Source organism: Garra rufa, chromosome 3 (assembly GCF_049309525.1).
Source record: "Garra rufa chromosome 3, GarRuf1.0, whole genome shotgun sequence".
In the NCBI taxonomy this organism is placed as follows: Eukaryota; Metazoa; Chordata; class Actinopteri; order Cypriniformes; family Cyprinidae; genus Garra; species Garra rufa.
In genome coordinates this window covers 50,046,091-50,062,788 of record NC_133363.1, presented here as the reverse complement: position 1 = coordinate 50,062,788, position 16,698 = coordinate 50,046,091, and the positions used below count along the sequence as shown (strand labels likewise).

The following is a 16,698-nucleotide window of genomic DNA, read 5'->3' as shown; positions in this document are numbered from 1 at the left end:
GATCTGTGCCATGTCTTTGTATTCATTCAAAGCATAAGGTTTCAAAAGCTTAAAAGAATTATTTCACTTCCAGAATGGAAATGTCCACTAGCTCGGATTCACGCATTACGTAGTCACGTTGGAAAGATCACACATAGGCAGAAGTGTACAGCCCATTGAAACTGCAATTTGGACCTTTAACCTGCTGATCCCAATTGACGTCCACTATATAGAAAAAAATCCTGGAATAATCCCCAGCATTTCCTGCTGATTAATATCTGACATGTTAAGGACTAAAAGAATGAAATTGTGGTTTTAGTTAAACTTTTAAATTAAACTTTTTTTTTTTACAAAAATAAAGAGACCACAGATTCACTATTTGTGTATTTTTACTTTAGTCCTGCAGAAATGTAAAAACTGAGATTTGTTATTAAATTGTTATCAGAAAAACATGAGCAGTAGGTAGATGTTTGTTTTATAACAAGTTGTGTGTAAAATCCGTTTTAAACCAATACCATTTTGTCCATTACGGGGTTGAGAAAAAAGGTTCCAAATCTGAAAAAAATAAATAATAAAAGGTCATTAATGCCTGAGGTGGGAAAATATGATATTTTGAAGGTTTGATATGTGCCTAATTATGTGGGGTATTTACAAAATGAATCATTATGTAATGGAAAAAATATATATATATTTCAAGTTGTAATGTTACTGAATGCCAGGAATGACCCACATGTATATAAGAGACATACCATTTCTCAAAATATTAAACTCTTTAAAAAATTAAATTTAGCAAATGTTTTCCTTTGCAAGACACTATCGTGGTCTTGTCATCATACCACAATTTCATCAACACGTACCAGGCACACTGTGTTATCTGCAGTTGAGTATTTATCTTTGTTTATTCATCTCATGTTTTGGTGTAAGCTTCATCCATATCAAAGTTCTTTCCTGTTCTCCTCTGCTGACGCAGGTTCAGAAGAACCAGAGCTTGTTTACATTTGTGATCAGCTCTATCACTAAACTTGGATACATGTTTGGCACAAGAGCGGTCGCTTTATGAAACATCTTATAAGCGTTCCATAGTAACACACCCATGTGAGCCGGACATCACGGCTCCGGTGGTTGAAATGATGGTCAGATGTATCAAGCGGCCTCGTGCATCCACCACCACAAGTTCATTCCAACTGGCAAAAACAAAAATTTAATTCATGTTCAGTGATTGCAGAAATGTACTCCCATCATAATACTTCCAGACAATTTTATCTAAAGTGACTTAGGAGTAGCAACACAAACCACTCTGGACCTTAAGCAAAGAGTTCAAGAAGGACAGTGGAGGTTCATTCAGAGGTCAATGTTGCACAGGCCTGCGGATTTCCTACTTCCTGTAAGTACAGGAAGCGTTTTTATCCTTCCTTTATCACATTGCTCAGTTTTGCTGTATTCAGAAGGCCAAATCCAAGTCCATCACTGCAGTGAACTCAAAATAGCACTTGCCACAAACCAGAGGTGGGTTAATGCAAATGACTAAAAGACATGTTTAGCCTAAAAAAAATAAATATGCCGAGGTTGTAACTATACAGAATGAGGATAAAAAACTCAACAAGTGATATTTGGGATGTAATTCACACAACAGCATTCAGGAAGGGGGCACAGCACCTACTAGCTGGCCTCCGTTACACAAGATGTTCATGTCTTTCTTTCTTCAGTCGAAAAGAAATTAAGGTTTTTAAGAAAAACACTCCAGGATTTTTCTCCATATAGTGGACTTCAATGGGACTCAGTGGGTAAGGTCCAAATTGGAGTTTCAGTGCTTCAGAGCTTCAAAGGCCTCAATCCCAATGAGAAGGAACACTCCACTTTTTTTGGAAATAGGCTCATTCTCCAACTCCCCACGAGTTAAGTTGAGTTTTATCATTTTGAAATCCATTCATCCGTTCTCCTATTCTGGCGATATCACTTTTAGCATAGCTTAGCACAGATCATTGAATCCTATTAGACCAATAGCATCACGTTCAAAAATCGCAGCTTTACATTTTCCGCCGGTATTAGTACACAGTATAACTGCTGAAGAGTCAAGTTTTAAATAGGACAAATATCGAAACTCGTTGGTCATGTTTGAACACAATGCTATTGGTTCAAATAGGATTCAAAGATCTATGCTAAGCTATGCTAAAAGTGATTTTGCCAGAACAGGAGAACGGCTGAATGGATTTCAAAACGGTAAAAATCTATTTATTAACTGGGGGTGGTTGGAGAAATAGCCTATTCCCAAAAAAGTGGGTTTTGTCTAACAAAATGATCTGATATTTTCTAAAAATAAAAATAAAAATAACACTTTAATTTTACTTTTTAAACACAAATGCTCATCTTACAAGTTCTGCATTCTTCATGCATTGCATAATCACGTTGCAAAAGGTCACGTACGTTTAGTTTTTAGTCTGTGTAGGTCGGTTAAAAAAGGTAGGTTAGGGAAAACATCTCATTTTCTCCTCCAACTTCAAAATCATCCAACATTTTTTTTGTAAAATTTGACTTTTCTTTGTAAACACTGGCTTGGTACTTCCAGCTGCGTCACGAATATAATGCATGAAGTTGAGCTAGTGCAAGACAAGCATGTGTGTTTAAACAGTATATAAATTTGTATTTTCTCTTAGAAAATCACTGATCGTTTGGCTAGATAAGACCATTATTTCTCAGCTGGGATTGTGTAGAGCCCTTTGAAGTTAAATTAAAACTGCAGTTTTGACCTCAACCGGTTGGCCACCATTGAAGTCCACTATTTAGAGAAAAACCCTGGAATGTTTTCCTCAAAAACCTTAATTTCTTTTTGAAGAAAGAAAGGCATCTTGGATTTCAAGGGGGTAAGTAAATTATCAGAAAATTGTTATTCTGGAAATTAACTTCTCCTTTAAGTGTTTATATTGCATATTAGCACAGGTGTATCCTTTCATTTGAACTGCCTCTTTTGAAGGAGGTCAGGGGTCGCTACCCAGGGGAACAGAAATGGAGTAAACACTGATTCTAGAAAGCAGTGGGAATTTTTCTATCTGACAGACATTAATTGATCTGTCTGATTTCTACCACAGATGGGTTCTTATCAGTTACGCAACGCAACGTTTACTCTATTCCTCCCATGTGCAACCACTCCCACTGTATTTTCAGATATTCTTTTCATCATGAAGGAAAAAAACCATGCTGGTCCACTCCATCCTTCTTTTAGCTTTCTCAATCTGTCCTTGCCATCAGTTGTTTATGAACCTTTCTGTTCTTTTCCCATGTGGCCTATGGAACTAAAGTCTAAACGAATCAAAAGACACTAAATAAGCCTCATTCACGTCAAATTTTCAACTTTAATGTTGTTAACCTTTTTTTAAAAAATCCACAAATTTTGTATGTATGCAAATCGTATATCCAAATTTCTAGTAATTGTGCAGTTAATTTGGAACATTTTCCTTTCCCCAAATTTGCCACTATATAAACTTATAACAAATATATACCTATTTTTATATAATAAGTCATTACTGTGTACTATACGATTAAATCTATCAAATAAAAGTATCATTAAATGGCTATATATATATATATATGTAATATGTGTGTGTAAAAAATTTATAGAGAGACCAATATATATATATTCAAAAATTCAGTAAACTGATTAAAGACAGAATTACAAAAGTACACGGGCTTATTACCTTTATTTTGTAATAATTTAAGCTGTGTTATGAAGGTTCAGTTTTACATTTGTAGTATTTCAAGAAACAACATTGTTGCGGTTGTTTAATAAAGCCTTTAAATTCGTAATGGGCTTTGTATGATGTCAGATTATTTGATCATGTTGATTTTTAATAGTAAACGAAATTTTTTAAGTTAATTGTAGCCCACTAACGTACTAAGATTAACGATTAACTATAGTAGACAGTTACATTGTCGTTCGCTAACATAAAAATTAAAATCAAACATACGAGGCAACAATTATTCATTACTCCGATCATTAATTTCAAAATGTACTGCTCCAACAAACACTGCCATTCGTGTCTGTCGTAGTTGCATATGATTGGTTGCTGCCAAGTTGGTCGATGCTGATTGGCTGTCACCAAGTGGCAGGTCCCTCCTACCCTCCGAATGCCAGTAACTGGCTTCCGGCTGTCAATGGCAGGTACTTCCTGCTGCCAGCTGCCATTTTTTTTCTGAACCCCTTCTGTAAAAAAAGCAACATTTATATATATATATATATATATATATATATATATATATATATATAAACGTTCTATTTTTAGCAATTGTAAAAGCCTTTTCACACCAAAAAGTCTCAGGCTGAAGAAAAAATAAAATCATGTCTGTACAGTAGAACGGAGAAGAACTTCAACACTCTTGTTGTTTTTGAAGCAATAAAAAAAAGAAGCACAAATGTTAGTTTATCTAAAGTCATTTTTGCTTATTAGCATGGTTGAACGGGATCATCTGAGGTCAGCAGCAAATACATTGGTTAATAAAATGGGATTAAAGGGATAGACACCCAAAAATGATCATTTAAAGTTTATCTGCTTACCCCCAGGGCATCCAAGATGTAGGTGACTTTGTTTCCTCAGTAGAACACAAACAAAGATTTTTTAACTCAAACCGTTGCAGTCTGTTAGTGATTTAATGGCAGTGGATGGGCACCAAACCTTTGAAAGTAAAAAAAACATGCACAGACAAATCCAAATTACACCCTGCGGCTCGTGACGATACACTGATGTCCTAAGACACGAAATGATCAGTTTTTGCGAGAAACTGAACAGTATTTATATAATTTTTTACCTTTGATACACAGCAATGTCCAACTCAGCTCAGCATCCAGCGCTTTACACGTGTACACGCTCTGGCGTAGTATACGCAAACGCCGTAAGGGGAAATCTGTGAAAAGTCAACAGTCCCAGATGAGTTCGAGCAAGCAAACATAATCTTTTAGCTTTAAATCGGTTTGAACAATCAGGAAAAGTGCAAGTAATTACCATTTTAGAAATAGCCACTTTACACACAATCTCTGTGCACTGTGTAAACAATGAGTGTCGTATACATGCGACAGAGTTTGCATATACTACGCCAGAGCACGTTCACATGTAACGAGCCAGATGATGAGCACGCGCTTTGGACATTTGTTGGAAATGGCTGTATATCAAAGTCAAAAGATTGCAATGGTTTGAGTTAAAAATCTTCGTTTGTGTTTTGCTGAATAAACAAAGTCATCTACATCTTGGATGCCCTGGGGGTAAGCAGATAAATATCAAATTTTCATTTTTGGGTAAACTATCCCTTTAAATACATTTGTGTTATTTAACATATTTAATTATTGCAGGTTTGCACCATATTCTGGGGACACGAGACTTGTTAGTCAATAAATGGGAAAACAAAGTAACTGGAATTACTTATTTGAAAAAGTAACTCGGATATTTTCTTGTAAATTAAAAAATAATGCATTACTTTACTAGTTACTTGAAAAACGTAGTCTGGTTAGATAACGTGCGTTACTTGTACTGTGTTACCCCCCAGCACTGTAAATGTAGGGGTGTAGTTAAAATCAGAATGGAATTTGTGAATAGCTAATGAATACATTTTTTTTCTTCTAATTACATTCCTAACTACGCTCCTAATTTAAAAAGCTGTATGAATAGCTCATATAAAAATATGCACAGAAAAATCTAAATTGTGCCCTTTGGCTTTCCGTTATCTCTCCAATGTTTCCTAAAAGACAGAATGTTACATAACAACTAACTTACGAGTGGAGGATGATGGATAACATGAGTTCAAGCACAGATCACGTAGAGATGGCAATATTATCAACCAAACAATACGTGATTACAGGAAAACAAACATTCGCCACCATGCGGTCAAAGCAAGGGAGCAAATAAGTGAAGTTTGGAAGATGTGGTGTAAATGTGAAGTGGTTTCTTACCTCTCTATCCATCAGGAGTAATTAAAGTCCTCACTTTGGCTCTTTAAATAAACATTCCTTCCCCCACACAAAGAGTGAGGAAAGAGCAAAAAGAGAAGGGTAAAGAAAAGGGGAGGGGGCATGAGGGAGGCACAGAGAAAGGCACTGCTATAAATGCCAGGCAGGACACATTCATATCTCAGTCTGCCTCACAGAGAGCACGAGTGGACAGCAAATCTGAGCTAAAACCATCTACTCTTCAGAGCAACGAAATGAGAGCAACGATCAGACATTTTTAGAATTTTAGAAATTTGAAAACTTTTTGAACAAGGAATTTCAGAACAAACTTGAAAGGAGTGCATGTTGTGTTAAACCACAGCAAAAAAAGAAGAGGACTACTGGAGTCACACCATCGGGTAAGTGGAGGGTGCGGGAGGCTTGATAAGATGCACGTGAGACTGACCTATCAGAGTATACAGCAGGGGAATGATTGGAATTTACACTGATACACATACCCGTTTTATTACTCTTCTAACAATAAATCACATAACCGTTAGCTCAGCAATAAGTGTAAATGCATCTAGTGTTGAGTGGTGCATATCTGTAACATCATATAAAATACTTTGCAGAATCTGCAAAATGTTAATGATTTTTACCAAAAAGAGGGATCATACAAAATGCAGGATATTTTTTAATCAGTATTGACCTGGATAAGGTATTTCACATAAAAGACAGACCACAAGAGAAAATAGTTTAATTTATAAAAATTACCCTGTTCAAAAGTTGACATACACTTGATTCTTAATACTGGGTTTGTTACCTGAATGATCCATGGCTGTGTGTGTGTTTTTGTTTAGTGATAGTTGTTCTTGAGTCCCTTGCTTGTCCTGAACAGTTCTTCAGAAAAATCCTATAGGTCCCAGAAATAATTTGGTTCTTCAGTATTTTTGTGTATTTGAACCTGTTCCAACAATCCATATTTTTACACTGAGGACAAACCGAGAGACTCATATGCAACTAGAAGGTTTAGATGCTCACTGATGCTCCAGAGGAGTGTAAACTTTTAAACAGAATGAAGATGTGTACATTTTTCTTAACTTGCCTAAATATAATATTTTCCTTCATTTAGTACTGCCACAGAAGATATTTACATGTTCCCCAGAAGACAAACGTTAAATTTACCCTGATCACAATGCTCTTAATGCATTGTTTTTCCTTCTGAAGCATCAGTGAGTGTTTGAACCTTCTGTAATAGTTGCATATGAGTCCCTCAGTTGTCCTCAGTGTGTAAAGGTGGATCTCAAAATCATTCAGTCATTGTTGGAAGAGGTTCAAATAGACAAAAATGCTGGAAAACCAAAGAATCTGTGGGACCTGAAGGATTTTTCTAAAGAGCAGCGGGCAGTTTAACGGTTCAGGGCAAACAAGGGACTCATGAACAAATATCAATAAACACAGCTGAGGATCATTCAGGTAAAAACACAGTATTAGGAATACTGTGAACTATACTTCCTACTACTTTCTCTGGTGGACTATATGTAAATGTCTTTTATGTGAAATATATTATTCAGGTCAGTCTAGTAAAAAAAAATACATGCATTTTGCTTGGTCCCTCTTATTTTGGTAAAATAATCAACATTTTGCAGATTCTGCAAGGTGTATGTAAACTTTTGACCTCAACTGTATGGTTGCATAATTTAAAAGACCCCATCAGGCAACAGCATATATTGGTCAGAAAATGCAATAAATCAATTTAAATAAAACATGTGAAACACTGAAGCCACATCAGACCTTCTAATGCAAATATAGAAGTAAAAACTTTCTAGCTTGAACCTATAAAAATGTATAAAGTTATTTTTTATGGATGGTTTATAGTAAGCTATTTTTAGCTTTATACATGCATAAAATGGTTGCGTCGAGGTAATAGTCCCAAAGGTAATTCTTAATTGTGCGATTCTCAGAAATGTGGACACAGAGTTAACGGGTGGAGTAGTCTGGTGTTATTCAGGTTTGGCATGGTGTGTGCTTGTGTTCACGTTTCCTGTGAGCTGTGATTTTGTATTTGTTACATGTTGAGTCACCTGCCGTATATGTGCTAACAAACAGAATACAAAGGCAGGAAGACAACACAACGGTCAGCAAGCGCATAAACCTGTGCACATCTCCCTCATCATGCATCACTGATGGCATATTCAGGATCTAGCATTTAAGGGTGAGAGTGCATGTGTGTGTGAGTTGTAGACCATCCTGTATCCATTTTTAGATGATTTGTGTATGCCACAGCTGTATGACTGTATTTATGTAGTTTGACCTCAGTCTATTGTTCTGGAGTGCTATCTGGATGGTCAGTTTTAAGCAGTGAGGGGGTGGGGTAGGGCATCTCTTTTCAGCACTCCACAGTTAACTAGAGCCAACTACTTAAAATTTTAGCTTGAAGCTCAGGATGAGAAAAAAAAAAAAAGAAAATTATATAAAAGGATCACAAGAATCTGAACTCTGACAAAATACCATTCTCATGACCTTAAAGGAGAAGTTCACATCCAGAATGAAAATTTCCTGATAATTTACCCACCCCCAGGTCATCCAAGATGTTCATTTCTTTCTTTCTTCAGTCGCAAAGAAATTAAGTTTTTGAAAACAAACATTCCAGGATTTTTCTCCATATAGTGGACTTCAATGGTGGCCAACGAGTTGAAGGTCCAAACTGTGATTTCAACGGGCTCTGCACGATCCCAGACGAGGAATAAGGGTCTTATCTAGTTAAACAATCATTTTCTTAAAAAATAAAAAATGTATATACTTTTTAACCACAAATGCTCATCTTGAACTAGTTTTGCGATGTGCATGCATGTCTTCACGCATTACATAATTATGTTGGAAAAGTCACACGCAGTTAGTTCTTCACCTGTGTACTTTGGTTAAAAAAGGAAAGGATAGGGTGAAAACATCTAATTTTCTCCTCCAATTTTTTTTTTTTTTTTGGTGGTTAGAAGCTGCATTCAAAATGCAATTTGGATCTTCAACCCGTTGGCCACCATTGAAGTCCACTATATGGAGAAAAAAAATCCTGGAATGTTTTCCAGGAACACCCTTGATTTAAGCTTAAGGGATTTATTTGTCTAACAATCATTGCATCCTGACATGATGGCATTCATTACTGTTTAACAATAAACACATTAATGCTAAATTAAAATTTCAAACCAATTTAAAAGTGAAAAAATTGATTGGTGGAGGGAGCTTATGGAAATAGAGGGGAGGAAAAGAACCAACACCTTAAATTGACCCTACAGTTAAGCTTCATTTTCATCACAAAAAAAAAAATATTTTGTTACTTGGGGTGAAATGTGAACTAGACATGTTCTTTGTGAGATTAAAAAAAAAAAAAAAAAAAAAAAAGGTAAAAGTGATAAATTCCCCAGAGGTGAGGGCTAGTGTGATGTTAAGGTCTCTCACTCCTCCTCACTTGATCGTATCGCCTGTGTTGTCCCAAACACACTCAAATACCACTTAGTTTCCGCCGTAAGAGGCCAGTTAGCTTTCAGATAACAATCAGTCTCTGATAAAGGGCCTAATTAAAAGATCACAAACCTCGTTTCCTGGCGATAAGTGATTTACCCTCACTCTGAACTTTTTCGAAGCAGTTAGTGAACTGTCCATAGCTGATGTCAAATTCACTGCATCCTCCACTGACAATATTTAATGTAAGAAAGTTTTTAGGATCTCAAACAACTGCTAACAGGGATTATGAGAGAAATAACCTCTGCTTAGTGCAGCCACAGCTGTCAGCAACCACCGAGATCACATTCACAGATTTTTCAGGGTATTGACAGCTGACTGTAATCTAAAAAAAAATCAGGAGGGCTGTAGCCACTTTCAATTTGAGTAATAAAAAAGCTAAAAAATACAAAGCCCATCCTTTTACAATTTAAAAAAGCAATTTGTAATGTCTTTCATTATTTGTTATCAGATCAGGATGAGCATGAATGGCACACTTGAAAAGGGGGCTCATCACCAGGCCCTCGACCTCTCTGAAGAACTCCCAACCAACAGCCATCATCACCATCACACCAGTCTCCAGCACACAAACTCCTTGGCCTCCACTGTGCCAGCCGGGACCCCTGTAGGTGGGTCTGGGGTGGTTGTGCCACCACCTTACTCTGCTGCAGAAGCCAGGGGAGGTGAAGCGCCGCTGGAGCTCCGGGGCTCTCTGGACTGCTGGGCATGTTCAGTGCTGGTGACAGCGCAGAACCTGGTGATCGCAGCCATCAACGCCTGCCTGGCCGGGCTGGTTTTCGGGCTCATCTTGACTCCTGCTATTGTCATGGTGGTGTTCGGGTTTATCTGTCATTCAACGGTAAGAACTGGGAGAAGACAGAAAAAAACATACAATGCTCACAATTTATAAAAAAAAAGCATGAAGCTAAATTTTTTTAATTTCTCACGTGAAGAGAACATTCATGTAGGTCCACATTAAAAGAGGTTTAATTCTAGGTGTTGGAGGGAAGGAGACTGTCATAAAAATCATAAAAAAGTGGACTAGAAAACAAATTATTTTATCATTTTGTAATGTAGGTAGGAAATTGACAAAATATCTTCATAGAACATGATTTTTACCTAATATCCTTAATGATTTTTGGAATTAAAGAAGAATCGATAATTTTGACCCATACAATTTATTTTTGGTTATAGCTACAAATATACCGGTGCTACTTACTTCCAGGGTCACATGATCCAGAACCAGTATTTAGTATGGAAAGTGGAAGGAGTTAATAATAATTATAATAACAATAATCAATAAATCAAAAGATAATGACAAATCTTCAAAGGTAATAAACCAAGTCTATACAATTGAGTTATTAAATGAGATTTAAGATTTCGCAATGAAGACTACTGCATAATAATGAAGCCTTCACTGCAAAAGCTTTCAGATTTACATTTTGGAACAATAAGAACAGTCATTTATGCTTGATTTGGTCCCTGAGACAAACAGTGTTGCTGCTAAAGGAATGTCCTTTATAATCTGGGAAAAAGACTCCGAATAAAAGCTAATGATGATTCAGAGATACTCTTTTAAAGATTTGTGGGAGTTTGGCCTCTGTTTCTCTTTGATTCACCAAGTAATCCCTTAATCTTGGGCATTTCTCAGCAGTCTGAGTGCAGGAGTATTAAGCAGGTCAGGAGTTGGGAGGATGACGTCAGATGAAGAGTGTTTTCAGGACAGGAGTGGATTACTGGAGTTTAAAAAACTTTTTCTCACAAAGTTGTGTAGCGACCTCCCTCGACATTCTTGCACTCCGACCCTCCGAGTAGATCTACTGCTTCTCCACTGTACTAGCTCTGTTCATTTTCAACAAAAGACTTTATCTCACACTCGACCACAGAATTAGGTTTCTGTAAGATACAGACCCTCCATCTCACTATTACAGACTCTTCATCTCTTGCTAGAAGAAACCGCTTAAGTTATCTTCACATAGCACCCGTGGGTCAGTAACCACTTGGACCAATTAGGTCCCATGTGATACCTATGAAAGAGGGGTAAATCCAAATATCTGTAAGGAGTATTTCATGGGCTATGTCTACATGAATCCGGATACATTTGAAAACGGAGTTTTCCTTTTAAAATGCTCTCCATCCACATTAGCGTTTTCAAGTGTATTCCAACATTTTCTCAACCACACTGAAACAGCATAAAACTTCTAAAAACTCACTGAGATGATACAGACATAAGTTTCAATGCAGTTTTTCTGGCAGGCTCATTTTATTTACGTGCTCAATCATGGCTGATCAAAAATTCAACTGCTCTCGTGTTTTGCCGCAGAACAGCAACTAAGTAAATTGTGTGTCATCTTTTTAGGACTCTAATATGAAGAGTGTACAAAGTAAATATCTTTAGCAAAGGTGTAGTAAATAGCACATAACAGGCACTATTACCGGTATAAACATAGAGGCTATTTGTAAATTAACCATCACATGACTAAACATGCATCATCAGTTTCAAAAGCCTCAGTTTTTTACAGTTCACACTACAACGCGAAAACAGCGTTTTAAATTTATCCACTTTTGGCTCCATTTTCCTTGACAAAAATGCCATTTCTGTTTGGACAAAAGGCCAAAAAGGAGAGAAAAAATAAAAACGTATTAGTGAGGACAAGGCCATAATAAGATAATTTATAAACATAGCATTAACTAACAAATAAAATCTGCATAATTTATGAACAAATCTAAAAGAATGAAATTTCTCTCTAGGTGTTGGATCTTTCTAAACATATGGTTAACATCAAGGCTGGTTATAAAGCATCAGTTCCCGAAACTACTGCATTCAGCTCTAGTCTTATCTGCACACACTACAGTTCTACAGACAGCTGGAATCCCTCATACTTTAAAGACATACAGAAAAACAACTAGGGATGATTTCAAGCTTTGAGAAGATTTACATTTTATTGCATCACATCATCCGTTTTCATGTTTCTTAAAACTTTTTACAGCCTAACAATTCACGTAAAAATAAACAATTTACTCACCCTCAGGCCATCCAAGATGTAGATGAATTTGTTTCTTCATTGGAACAGATTTGTAGAAATTCATCACTATGGATCCTCTGCAGCAAATGGGTGCCATCATAATGAGTCCAAACAGCTGATAAAAATAGGAATCGTATAATAAGTAAACAAAAAAAGTACACACAGCTCCAGTTTATCAGTTAACATTTTATGAAACAAACTGACTGATTGTTTGTAATAAATCCATCCTTATGATGTTTTTAATTTCAAACCATTGCTTCCAACTAAAATACAGTAGAGTCCTCTACTCATAATATTTATTCTCCAGTGAATAAATAAAAAACAATACAAATAAATTAATTTCTAAAATGTAACTTCTTCATTCTAAAAATGCTGGGTTAAAAACAACAACAACAACTCGGGTTATTTGGCAACCCAGTGCTGGGTAAATATAGGAGAGAACACATGTTGGGTTATTTTAACCAAGCTGGTTGTGTAAAATATTTTTACCCAACATGCTGCTTGTTTTATTTAAGTCAACTATTGTTTAAAAATTATTATACTGCTATCCTAAAATGGGCTGGAAATTAAAAATCACTCACAGAATTCTAGAGGCAACAGAAATAATCAAAACATTAACATTTATTATAAGCAAGAACACTTATGGAAAATTTCACTCGTAGCTGAAAGATGATGTGACTCACTCCATAACCTGCCCATAAACAAACAGATTAAAGAACATATTTTAACAACAAATTAAATTAAATTCAGTATTCTAAAACAGCTGACTGACATCTTGTCCCTGCATGTTGCATTGTGTAAAGTGATTTAATTCACAGCACAGTAAAGACTTTATTCATTAAATTAAATATATACAAACCTTCATTTCGCTGAAGAGTACCAAACCGGCGGTGCTGAGAACTGCTCTCTCCTGCAGAGGACGCAATAAAGCACACACTTTGGCTGTAACTTGACAGCAGGGTTGTTTTGTCTGAGACAGACTAAACCCAGCGGTTGGGTAGAAAAAAAATAACCCAATATTTAATAACTCATAGAAAATTACCCAGTAGCTTTTTTCCTATTAAAAAAAAAAAAAAAAAAAAAAAACACTACCCTGCATCTGGGTAATAAATATTAAAAGTAACCCAATAAAATGACCCGACAAGCCAAACATTTGGATTTTTAGAGTGCAGAAAAACTTCCCTAGCACCTGGGTAAAAATATTAAAAACAACTAAATTAAATGACTCAGCAGGCTGAACCCAGCATTTGGGTTAAAAATTAAAACAACCCAGCATTTTTACAGTGAAATGCACAGTGAAATACATGAAAAAAATTCTCTAATGAATGTCTAAAAAAGATCTCTAATGAATGTCTAACTACAACTCTCCAGGAATGCTTTGTTTTTAGGTGTGATTTTTACAAGCATTGCCTTAAGTGAAGAAACTTGTCAAAGTGAGAAAGTGCAGCTCAAAATGCAGATGGGCTTTATCAGTTTTCTCCCTCCTACTCTGTTTACTCAGTCGCCCTTTTTTCCTGCCTATCATTCTTCCCTCCAGCTCACAGGGGGATAGATGAGGAATGTGGGGGTCTTTTTTATCCCTCAGTTCTTTCTGCCCCGTCCACTTAACTAAAATAATTCAAATGAATTATGTATATTTGAAATCTATGTCCATATACTATTATTGCAGCTTCAGGTAGGCTGGTGCAGAATCTAGAGATAAATATCCAACATCCTGAGATTTATATTTTGGTAGTGATCGGGCACAAATCAGTGATCAGCTCAAACGGATGGAAACAAATCTTTAAAAGTAGATCAAATATATTTTAAACAATGTCACAATGACAGCTACACTTCTAATATTAATGTTTGCAAATTTTAAAGACGTTTTTGCAAGAAAGCCATTGCAAGGCAAAGGTGATATTCAGAGGTTTTAGTGAATCAGACCAACAAAAATAAATAAAGATAAAAATTACACTTAGAAAGAAAAGGCACTACTTCAGGTCAACTTACTAAAGAAAACAAGCATATATGCTGTTGCCAGACATTCTTGTCCAGTGTGTCTGTTTTTCGTCTGTCCACACCTCCAAGATGCATTCCTCCAGGGACACTAAATTTCTTTGACCCTCCTCAGCTATGCCTACATGCATTCCACCACTTATCCTTTACCCCACACCAGTTAAATGTCTTTATTTTCAGGTGCGTCCTCACGGTTCAACACCATACTGTTCGGATCTACTCACTGATGGTGGCTGTGTGGCTCTGCTGGTGGTGGGTTTCCTGTTAGTGACTCCACTCCTGGTTCTGGCCTTGGCTGCTTACTGCCGGCTTGCTCGTCACCTTCAGCTGGGTCTGTGTTTTATTCCGTACAGCCGTGCTGTGTACAAGAACCTTCCAGCTACCCAGCACCGTGGCTTGACAGGGGGCTGCTGTGGACAGCGAACTGGGAAAGGAGAAGGGAAGGGGAAGGTGTGGGTCTAGAGGGAAAGGACTACACTTCTGCTGTACTGGAGATATGGAATGTTAAGAAAGAACACACTACACATTATAGAACAAAAAAATCCCAACATAAAGATATTTAAATCTGTATGACAGACAAAGAGAGGCAAGAAATTCATATTTAGTGATTTGCATATTTTATAACCAGATACAATATTCATCGATTACTGATATATATTTAATGCAATTGTTATAGCACAATCAATTTAAATAAATCAATTTCAGTATCTGACATTTATAAAATAAATTCAAGTATCCAAAAAATGACATGCATGTACTCTTTGCATAACAAACACTATTTGCCTTATAAAAGTGTAACATTTTTCTTAAAACATTGTCAAAAATATTTTATATTTTTTCTTGTAATATGTATAGTGTTGTGTGTTTCTCATGTCTTTAAATGTTTCATTAAATACTGTAATTTCATAGAACTGAATGGCCGCTTTCCTAATTTTGGACTAGATTTCTTTAGACAAAGTAAAAATTACTCAAGCCAGGGTGTCAAAAGAGAAACTATAAATGTTATGTCAGTGTCCACATACTGGACAAAAACAACCAAGCTGCTTAACTACAATTTATGAAAAATAAGGAAATGCCTAGCCTGGCAAGCCAGACCCACATAAATGTAGGGTCTGGGCACTCTCCATAGACAGCGCTAAACCGGAGGGGTGGGATAAACGGTTGTCTTTCAAACTCCTCTCCACGCAATAGGATAGCGCTACAACCAATCAGAGTCTGTCAGGTGACGTAGTCAGAGCGACGGAGATTTTTAACGAAAATCAGTGCACTGTGCAGTCTGTCAGCCAAATAATAGACATAGATGGGCACTAAACCTTTAAAAGTAAACAAAAACATGCACAGACAAATCCAAATTACACCCTGCTCTGATGTAGTATACGCAAACACCGGAAGGGGAAATCGGTGAAAAAGTCCAGGATGAGTTTGCGCAAGCAAACGTAATCTTTTAGCTTTAAATGGGTTTGAACAACCAGGATAAGCGCAAGTAATTACCATTTTGAATAGCCGCTATATCCACAATCTCTGTGCACTGTGTGAACAATGAGTGTCGTATACACACCACAGATCGCTTCCGGTGTTTGCGTATTCTACACCACAGCGCGTTCACATGTAACGAGCTCCTGCTCAGGACAGATGGACGTGGCTGTGTATCCAAAGTAAAAAATTATATAAATACTGTTCAGTTTTCCACACGTAATTCACAGAACCAGGAATTCATGTCTGACGGAACTTATGGTCGCAGGTCAGTCGTCATCATGTTAAGCCCGCCCACCGACTCGTGATTGGCCCGGTACATCTTGGATTTTTCGGAATTTTAAGTGAATTGAGAGTAACTAGACTGACCTTGGAAGCAAATGTAATTTGCTGCCGCTAGGGGCGCGTCTAGATTCTAGGCTAGGAAATGCCGTGAATCTTTAGGTAAACAGTGAATCGATTCGATTCACAATTCATAGAGTTTCGATTCAAATCAAGAGCAATTCGATTTGAGATGATTCACAATTAAATTATATGTGATTCAATTAATGATTCGATTCTGCATTATTTAAAATTTTCCCCTAAATTCTTTTTTTTTGCTAAGTCAGGGGGCAAATTACAGAGAGTGAGGACAAGAAAAAAAACACGTTTGTCCATTGTTAGATGTTAGTTTAATGATGCTATGGCATGATATATGGTATATTTAAAAAATTTACACTAGTAAAAAAAAAAAAAAAAATTAATAAATATTTAAAATATAAGTATAGTTTAAATCTATTAATATAAGTGGTGGGCATAGATTAATTTTTTTAA

The 16,698-nt window shown here is 36.4% G+C and overlaps 1 protein-coding gene across 1 annotated transcript; it reads left to right on the top strand.

Moving 5' to 3' along the window:
- Nucleotides 1–6,113: 6,113 nt before the first annotated feature.
- tmem88b (transmembrane protein 88 b) lies at nt 6,114–15,323 on the top strand. The gene is made up of 3 exons (XM_073837256.1): nt 6,114–6,309; nt 9,861–10,247; nt 14,593–15,323. Exons 2-3 carry the CDS (start codon nt 9,867–9,869, stop codon nt 14,872–14,874), a joined length of 663 nt encoding a protein of 220 aa, XP_073693357.1. The 5' UTR covers nt 6,114–6,309; nt 9,861–9,866; the 3' UTR covers nt 14,875–15,323.
- The last annotated feature ends 1,375 nt before the right edge of the window (nt 15,324–16,698 follow it).

Bases quoted from the DNA above. Each gene is read 5' to 3' on its own strand.
- tmem88b (XM_073837256.1), top strand. From the start codon at position 9,867: ATGAGCATGAATGGCACACTTGAAAAGGGGGCTCATCACCAGGCCCTC. The intron at 10,248-14,592 runs GTAAGAACTGGG...CTTTATTTTCAG, and splicing joins GGTTTATCTGTCATTCAACG to GTGCGTCCTCACGGTTCAAC.